This window comes from Lactuca serriola, chromosome 4, assembly GCF_051521515.1.
Source record: "Lactuca serriola cultivar US96UC23 chromosome 4, Lser_US96UC23_V15, whole genome shotgun sequence".
NCBI classification, from domain to species: domain Eukaryota; kingdom Viridiplantae; phylum Streptophyta; class Magnoliopsida; order Asterales; family Asteraceae; genus Lactuca; species Lactuca serriola.
The window spans coordinates 79,747,101-79,757,316 of record NC_136411.1 but is presented as its reverse complement, the minus strand read 5'-3'; the positions used below and the strand labels follow the sequence as shown (position 1 = coordinate 79,757,316).

The following is a 10,216-nucleotide window of genomic DNA, read 5'->3' as shown; positions in this document are numbered from 1 at the left end:
TTGAACAAAGAACACTCCCATCTCGAACATCCAATACTCTCCTTGAACATACAACACCCCCCTTGAAGAAAAATCTTGAAATTTTTCTCAGGGATGAGGATGTCGAAACTATGAATGGTTCAGAAGAGATGTCGAAAGTGAAGGCATGCGAACACTGAATGTGAACAGTAACTCCTTAATGATTCAAATGTAAAATTCGGGATTTTCGGGGTTTTCTGAGGCTTCAAAGAACAAAGAACAAAGAAGAAAATCTTTTTGTGTTTTTCTATTTTCTGGAGAATCAGACCAAAAGAAAAGAGAAGAAACAAAAATGAGATGAAGAAAATGTTCTTTGAGAAAGTTTCGCTATCAAAAGTGAAAGATTCGTTATCAGAGGCAAATGTTCAACCAAATGCGTAAATCTCACTTCCCATACGAAAATATCACTTCTCATACAAAAATCGCATTTTCCATACGAAATTTTTTTTTCGTTATTAGCCTTTGTCCATGGAACCACATTGTGAATTCCAAACTTTTGACCATTTGCATATAGCCTCAAACTTTCGCATATGAAATCCTATCTTCCCAACGAAATCTGATTTTGTCCTCAAGCTTTCAAATACAATTTTCGCACAATCAGATTCGAATCGTAATTTCCGACCTTCAAACTCCAACTTCTTTCACTCCCCAAAAACTTGTTAAGGACAAAAACACGGAGTCCAAAGTTTCGCTTTCCAAGAAAACTTGATTCTCATGAAGACATACATACATATATATATATATATATATATATATATATATATATATATATATATATATATTAGTTTAATATAGGTTGGTTATTTTAAAATTTTATTAACATTTAAAATATAACTTTTATTTTATATGCATCTTTTGTTATTAATTATTTCAAATCGTATACGAGGCTTATCAGTTTAAAGGAAAATTAAGATATTTTTCTATAAGTGGAGATCGTTTGTGGGCTATTTGTGTTTTCATTCAGAATCAATAGGTTAAAGTAGATGTTAGTAATTACAATGCCGGTGTAAATGAATGGAGGGATTATCGAAACAATCTATTTTATTTCTTTAAAGAAAATACGATTGAGTATGTCGTTCCGACACATCATTCTCATGTAGTATTCTCATTTCGTTCAAATTTTGAAATAGTGACTATGCCAAGTTGAAATATGTGATAGTATATATTTTAAATTGCATTCGAAAACTATTGTTTTTTCTAATAAAGATATTACTATTTTATATTAGTTTTTGATTGAATCATGTTTTATTTCGTTTTATAATATTAATTTTTGTTAATATATGTACTGAAGGATTTAATAAGACAAAACTTCAAAAACTGTTGTTTTATTTCGTTTTATAATATTAATTTTTGTCATTTAATAAATTCATTTTAAGCTATTAATGCATCTACTTCGTTTTCTATGAGAAAATTATGTCATTTATATTTATAAATAATACCAATGTGTTTCGATTTTTTTAGTGGTGGTGAATGTTATTTTATTCAGTAGTATATATCTTGATTGCTTTTGTTGTTTTTGAAAAATAGCAATGTATTATTCCTTTTTCGAATAATAAGGATGTAGTTTTTATATTCACTTAATTGATTCATAAATCATCATCAATTTATCAATTTTTTACTTAAATATACTGCAATTAAATATGTATAGACATTATTAATAGTTATTATAAAAAAAATTCTACATATGAAATGAATGAGTTTTCTTTCTTCACACATCTAATAGTTAGCACATGAAGGACAATTATCGTGCATAGTATAAATCTTTTTAAACTCTGCCTACATGTTTGTATTCAATAAGTAGAAACAAATTAAGTTTGTTGTTCTACAGGTAACAATTTTCATTCAATTATAACAACCATTTATCTATATTTAAAAAACCATCTTGATATTGTGTCAGTTTTTTATAACTTTATATATATATATATATATATATATATATATATATATATATATATATATATATATATATATATTCTTTTATATATTCCCTACGTTTTACACAGTTTATAATCTAGTTTTATAATAAACTCAAGAAATAGGTTATTGTGTGATACTCGTACTCCTATTTTTCATCATTTTACTTTAATGAATGTTACTTTACTAACTTTTTGCACACGTAATTGCACTTTTATTTATTTTGTCAATTGATGGTCATAAAATGAGTCCAAAAGGGACATCAAATTTTTGTACGATACAACTTAAAAGCCATGGCTGTAATTACTGGCATCTAAGGAAAGCTACAAATAGTGAGTAATGGTTGGACGGTGACACCGAGTGAGCCAAAAAAAACACAAACACTTCACGGGAACTCCAACCGTCTGTTTCATGGATCCGCCCCATTCACGGAGCCAAGTACCCGATGCCAATTACACACCTCATCAGTCATCACTATACAATATACATATAGAGATTTTTTCATAAGACCATCCGTTATACCCACCACATACCACATATGTGGTGGGTGCCACATCAGCACCACATTCCATTACCACTAACATGGGATACTTACCACTAACACACCACTCCACATCATTATTTTTATTTTTTTTTAATTCAAAAATACAATAAAATAACTTTTTTTTTTAATTCAAAAATACAATAACATTACTTTTTTTTTAATCCAAAAATTAAAATAAAATTACAATTTTTAAAAGTAAAAAGCATTTATTTTTTTAAAACTATTTTTTCATTAATTATAAAAATAAAATAACAATTTTAAACTACATTACTTAGTTAATCTAGAAAACAAACATTACATTAATAAGAAAACGAACAAACATACATATAAAAATCCTAATCGTCGTTCATGTTATGTTGATACAAATGTTCCGCGACATCTTCTCGAAGATTGAAACACGTTTCACTGTTATGGATTTCGACAACTCGCTCCAAAAAAGCATTCGTTTCGGGTATGAACTCCTCAATTGGAACGACAACGTCGTTCGGATCATACGTGCAAATCGCTCGACCTTCATTTTCAATAATCATATTATGCATTATAATACATGCTAGGACCATTCGCTTAATTCTTTCTTTATCCCAAAGTCGTGTAGCATATTTCACTACATGCCATGTTTGCTTAAGGACTCCAAATGCCCTCTCGATATCCTTTCTCGCTGATTCCTGTTTTTTTGTAAACAATTTTACTTTTTCACTTCGAGGAACTGAGTATGCCTTCATCAATGTAGAATAATCCGGGTATATCCCATCACCAAGGTAGTAACCATATTTGTACGCGTGCCCGTTTACCGTGAACGTCATATCAGGTGCTTTGCCGGTCCAAATATCGTTGAAAAGTGGAGACTGACCAAGAACATTAAGGTCGTTGTTGGACCCCGCTACTCCAAAAAAAGCATGTCATATCCACAAATCTTGAGATGCAACAGCTTCTAGGATGATAGTTGGTTCACCTATATCTCCTCGAGTGAACTGACCACGCCATGCAGTTGGACATTTTTCCCAAGCCACATGCGTACAATCTAGACTGCCAAGCATACCGGGAAATCCATGCCTCTCTTCATGAGCCGAATATAATCTCTCAATATCACGTTGAGTAGGTTTACGCAAATATTCTTCGTGAAAAACCTCATAAACACATGCAGAAAACCAATCTACACATTCAACCGCGGTCATCTCGGATATTTTCAAGTATTCGTCAGATGCATCAAATGCTATACCGTATCCCAAATACCTAAGAGCAGCCGCACATTTTTGTATACTACTAAAACCCATTCTTCCTCTAGCGTCGGGTTTTTGTTTGAAAAAATCATAACGAGATTCTAAAGCATTACTAATACGTAAAAATATAGCTTTATTCAAACGAAAACGACGTTCGAACGAGTCGTCATTATAAAGACAATTATCGGCAAAGTAATCACGTACCAATAAGTCGTGTGCGGCTTGGCGATCACGATTGACGACCGTCCTTGTACGCGCTGCATTCGAACTTTCTTCGGCGTGAACGTGTTGCACAACATTGAAGAATGTCTCGACGAATTCTACGTCGTCATCCGAGTCAAAACTTTTTAAAAATTCCATATTTATCGAGGGATCCATAGGTGTAATTGAGTGTAGAATGTATATGTGTTTTGGTATTGAGTTTTGTAATTGAGTTTTTATAATTGAGTTTGAAAAAAAAAAAAAAAAAGGAACGGCCACAAAATAGCCGTTTAACGGCTCAAAATATTCGACCAATAGCAATTTTCGTTTCATTTCGTTGTCCCGAGCACATTTTGCAACGACCACGGTCGACCACGAACCACCGGGACGGTGTGCACGTCCGTGGTTCGTGGCCAACTAGACCACGGACGTATTCGTGATACCCACACCGGTTGGCCTAATATGCATAATATCTAAACAAGTATCTACTAGACTAATGCATACTCATATTTTAAATTTGTATTTATTATTATGGTTTTTATTTTATCTTATTAAAATATCCAATGATTTTTTTTCAGTCGTTGTCTTTTATCTATGTATCCTTAATGGAAAATACCATCTAGATATTTTTTAAAATAAAATAGTTATGTTATGGTGTATACATAGACCTTCTTATCAATTCAGTCAGTCATTGTCTTTTATGTATGAAGCTAGAAGAGAAAAATTTTAAATAAAGAAAAGTAAATCATCTTACTTGTGGTTAGGTATTTATTTTTGATAAATTGAATAGTTTTTATTGAACTTTTATATTTATGAATGTCTTACTATATACTTGCTAATTTCTAATTTAAACATGTAACTGAAAATATGAAGCTGCAAAGTTATTTACTATAAGAACATGAAGATCGATTGGGTATAAACAATAGTGAACTTAACTTCAAGTAATAAAATTCAATGTCGAAAAAATTTATGGATCAAAAACATTGGTGATAAGTCTACTAGTTATAGTCCTATACATTGTATCAGTTTTATTATTTTATATGTCAGCTTGACGCCACGATCAAGTCCTTTTATTATCCCCACTTACCTCTTCACCGAGGAAATAATATTGACCACATCCCATAAATTTTTTATTTCAAATTTCAAAATAAATTTAATTGATTTAAAAAACACAAAATTAATATCAAAATTTAAACTCCAAAAGCGGTTATGTGAGATTTATAGTTTCACGATAATTTTTTTTATTACTGCTAAGAAATCCAATTTTTGTGTTAATTGGGTAGGTATTGTTCATCGCAGTCCCCTAGAGCCACGTGGGCTCAGTGCGGTGAGTAAAACTCATAAATTTCGTGCTACAAACACATAATTTAAGAATAAAAATACTTCACCCAATAACCATATTTTCCAAAAAGATATTAGTAAAAGACCTTTTTTTAACACTTTACACAAATAACCACCAAATTGGAAAATTTGAAATTTTTTGGAATGAACATTAGTTTTTTCTTTTTTTTGACAAAACTCAATTTCAAAAATTGCTTTGTCGAACAGAAAAACAATTTCAAACTTTTTCATGAACTTGAACTTTTTCATGTTTTTTTTCGGTTGAGTTCCAAATTTGTTTTATAATTTTCTAATTTGTTAATGAGTTTCAAAATTCAAACTAACTACTCAAGATATATACATTAAAATGATATAATAGAAAGAAGATGAAAGGAAAAGAACCACATTCTTCCCTAATATTGAAGATTCCTAGATGATAGAGAATAATATTAGAGAGAAAGATATATAGAGAGAAAAAAGAAGTATTTAGATTATAAGCAAGATATTAATGTTAGTTTATATTTGTATATTGTAGGCGTTTATTCTTTTCTTATAGTTCAGGGCCTTTTATGTAATTTTTCAGTATATTAGTTGTACTATTTAAAGTAATGAAATACACTGAAACTCTAACGAGGATTTTCACGATCCAACATGGTATCAACTATCAAGCTAGAGATTCTCACTTACGATCGACATTTCCATGTCTAGTTTTTTTCTTTTGGCCTACCATCACACAACTACTTCGATTACCTACAGTTAATAAAATCCAATTTTTAAAATTCATGGTTATTTGCTAATAATTAAGAAAATATGGTTATTTCTTAAAATCTTTTAGAAAAATGTTATTAGTGTGAACATCCTTTGTTTAAATATATATCAAATATACACTAAACAATAAGGAAATGAAAATAAAATATTCAAAATTTCAAATTATCATGAAAAAGCCACAACATATAAAATGACAATCTTAATTTAAAATTATAACATCTCAGAAAATTTTATATAAAAAATATTATCGATATGCTTCGAAAAAAATAAAAAAGGACCACAAAGAAAACCACATTTATTCCTTGAGTTCATATGCTTTAATGGCACATTCCTTTCTTCCTCCCTGTCTTTACATTAATTGCAAATTCACCGTCTTTTGTTTGGAAAAACGTAAGAAAAATAATTAAAGTTTACTCCATTTGGGTAAATTCCATGGTAGCTTTTAGTTAGCTTTTGAGCATGTATTTTTAAAAGGATCATAAGATATTGAGATGATCTCCTTGGATATCTTTCTATTTTTAGCACAGCTTATTGTTTGAAAGTGATAACTTCTATTTTATAGTCGAAGATTCAATAGTAGAAGGTTAAAGTTGGTTATGAATTTTCCGCTTATAGCAACTGTGTATAAATAATACTTACAGTACTTTGTTTCAATAGAGAACATATACGTTATATGGGTTGAGTCATCAAGATTCAAAATAATTATATGTCAAATATTATTAAGGGTGTGTTTGAAACCCGTCTGACTGGGTCGAGTCAGCAAATTGGGCTGACTCGGTCAGACATTCTTTGTTTGATTTGTGGCTTTCTAGTAAGCTAGCTATCTCAAATTGCTTACCGGGTCAGCATAATACACATTGCTGACTGGAAAATAAGACACTTCTATCCCTCCCTCTTTATTCTTCTTTCCTATCGTTCCATCGTGACCTAAAAACACAGAGAGTGCATGCCAGAAAAATGCAGCCTCACATTGTCTCATCTACAGCCGGAATAGCCTCATTGTCGGTCGCCGTCATCTCGCCGGATAGTGCCTCGTCGCCGGTCACCACCATCTCGCCCCACCCCATCTCTCCAGTCAATCGCACATATAATCTCCAGGTAAAGCCCTTCTTCTGTTAATGGGGTATGTTAATACAATTGAAATCAGATTATCAACTGTGTATAATGTATTATGAAATCATATGTATATTTGCTGAAATCAGCTTTATCTGCTGAAATTAGATGTTAACATGTGCTGGAAATCAAATTTCTTTTTTCAAAATGTATATAATTGCTTAAACATGAAAAATCTTGTTCAATTTGTTGAAATTGATTGTTATTGTTGCTGGAAATCACATTTTCAACTGAAAATATCTATATAGAGTAAAAGGGAAAAATAGTCATTTGTTATTTATGGTTTTTGAATAATTTTTGTTACTTGTGTGTGTTAAAGGTGACTGGATTTGAGTCCTTTCTTTATTGATTACTACAAGAAGAAAAACATTATTGCATGTTAAGGATTGAAAGTGAGACTTTTTTTTGAAATCCCCTTTTCTTGTTCTTGTGCAATAAGATGGTGACTGATGTTTCATGGTCTAGTGAAAACAAATAAAGAACATGTGTCTTAAATTCAGATCAAATTGCAAGGTAAAATGGTATGAGGAAAAAGGCTTAAAATTACATGTATAATAAAAATGACTTGTATAGAAACGAACAATATAGTTGAAATGGTAAAAATGACATACAGTCAAAATTAGTCAAAATCACCAAAATGGTTTCATGCTTCTTGTTAAAAAAGAAATAAAAAAAAGCATATGCAAATAAACTAATAAAGAGGTTTTGTGGTTCCTGTAAAAATTACCATAATGATTATCAAAAGGGCATATAAAATTTATAATTACTTTTACCAATGTGCACTAACTAATATGAGAATTAGGTAATGAGTTTAAATTTAAAGTTACATAAAAAATTTAATGTAAAAATGACTTGTATTAATTTAAATGTAGAAACAGATAAAAAGAAAAAAGAAAACAGAATAAAGTGGAAAATTGAAAGTTGTGATGATATTGTTGGTTTGGAACGAAATTTGGATATTTTTTTTTGTGTATAAGCTATGTTGGCAATGCTGTGATTTTTTTTTTGTTTATAAGCTATGAAATCTGAAATCTTTTTTTTTTTTGTGATTTTTTTGTTTATAAAAACTTAATCCATCACTATATATAACATAAATGTAAAAATGATCATTTTTCATCACTCAACACATTCAGTCAGATGTACAATCAAACAACATGATTTCTTACTCAATCAGGATTTCTTACCCAGACAGACTTTTCCCAGTCAGAATTTTCTCAGTCAACAACTATCAAACGGGGCCTAAGTCAGAAGCTATATGGTTGTGAACTTGTGATAATGTCATCATGGAAGATTGAAATATAGCAGTTACAAAACTTGAAGTCTTGTACGTGTTAGAAGAATGGAAATAGTAGTGGAGTATAGACTATAGAAGCCTTGGAGATAGAAGTCAAGAAAATAGAAGAATGAAGAGTGAATAATAGAACCCACGTCATCAAAGTTCACCATCTGTTACCTTTAGCCTAACATTCACATCTGTTTTGTACTTTGATGACGTGGGTTCTATTATTCACTAAACATTAAACATCCTAAACACCAAAAAATATATCTATAAGTATATACGTTAAACATTAAACATTACGTGGGTATTTTGGGTAACGATCGATAGAACACAAGACCGAATAAGCAATCGTGCAAGGGGAGAAATATGACTTTTCATATTCGGTTCGGTCCTTTTGGACCGAATAAGCCCTTATTCGGGTAACCTGGACCGAATAACTTGAAAACCGAATAAGCCTTATATATACCCGAAAACCGAATCGAATTGCATATTCGGGTCTAATTCGGTTTGGTTTGGTTTGGTTTGGTTCGGTTTTCGGTTCGGTTCGGGTTTTCGGGCCAAATTCTCATCCCAAGATGAATAGGAAAAAAATAAAAAATAAAAATGGATTGGAGATGCTCTAATAGAAATGTTATTTACACCCAACAAATGGATGATTAGTTGTGGATGATTACCTACGTAACATGACTAGCTTTGACCAATTTATATAGTTTTTAATTTCATTTCAACTATTTCGACATATTCTATTTTATATTTACTGTTTATTTCCTTTAGTTTATATTAACTTCGCGTGTTGCGCAAGATTGCATTTAAGTGGTTAAAATACTTTTGGGAAAAAATAGAAATATGTAGAAATTAACGTTTTTAGTAATGTTTCGGGCATTAACCGGATTATAAAATAACATAAAAACTCATCAATTTATATTTTGATATTATCTAATATAGTTCATACCTTATAAACTTTACTTTTACTTTTATAATATCCAATATATATTATAAGTTTTTGTATAACATTAATATAATCTATTTTCTTATGTCCGATAATATTTTTTTTGGATAAAATAAGAAATAAATTATTTTGAATGAGCTATTAATAAATAATATTGAACTAATAAACTTTGTATTACACAATTTATATTACATCAAAACATCCAAGGTTTCATTAGGGATGTCAAAAAGTCCCGTGGGGCCCCGATCCCGAATGGGGAATATTTGTTTAAAAAATCGGGGACGGGGGCGGGGGCGGGGGCAATGTTAACCCCCGTTTTAGTTTCGGGGGCGGGGGTGGGGGTAGGTAGTCCCGTCTCGAACCCCCAATGGGGACCCCGTTAATATATTATTTATATTAATATATATTAATTATAAAAATATAATAAATAACAGCAATGATTTTGAACTTCCAAAATTCAATTAAATATAATGTTTTTAAGTTTATAGTATAACGTTTTTAAGATGTTATAATATTTTTATGTTAAATATATAAACTTATGCTATAAATAACTATTTTTATCCAAAATGGTTTCTTTTAGCTCAAAAAATAAACTTCTTTTAGCCTAAACAACACCTTCGTTGGCCCAAAAAAAGGCAATCTAAACGGGGGCAGGGGCGGGGGCGGGGGTAATCCTGGGACTCGGGGGCGGGGGCGGGGATGGGGAGGCTAGAGATTTCGGGGGCGGGGGAACAGGAAAATTTTGGGGGTGGGGGCAGGGGATGCAATCCCTGCCCCGTTTGCCCCCGTTGACATCCCTAGGTTTCATATATGAACTTTCAAATATTAAACATTGAAATTAAGAATGAAGTCATACAAAATATATCATTATATGTAAATGTCATCAAGAG

At 31.1% G+C, this 10,216-nt stretch overlaps 1 protein-coding gene across 1 annotated transcript; it reads right to left on the bottom strand.

Annotated features, from left to right (window-relative positions):
• Window positions 1-3,375: 3,375 nt before the first annotated feature.
• Window positions 3,376-4,056, bottom strand: LOC145098541 (uncharacterized). The gene has a single exon (XM_079036173.1). The coding sequence runs from the start codon at window positions 4,054-4,056 to the stop codon at window positions 3,376-3,378; it is 681 nt and encodes a 226-aa protein (XP_078892299.1).
• Between the last annotated feature and the right edge of the window lie 6,160 nt (window positions 4,057-10,216).

Excerpts from the sequence above, each read along its gene's own strand:
- LOC145098541 (XM_079036173.1), bottom strand. The coding sequence starts at position 4,056 with ATGGAATTTTTAAAAAGTTTTGACTCGGATGACGACGTAGAATTCGTC.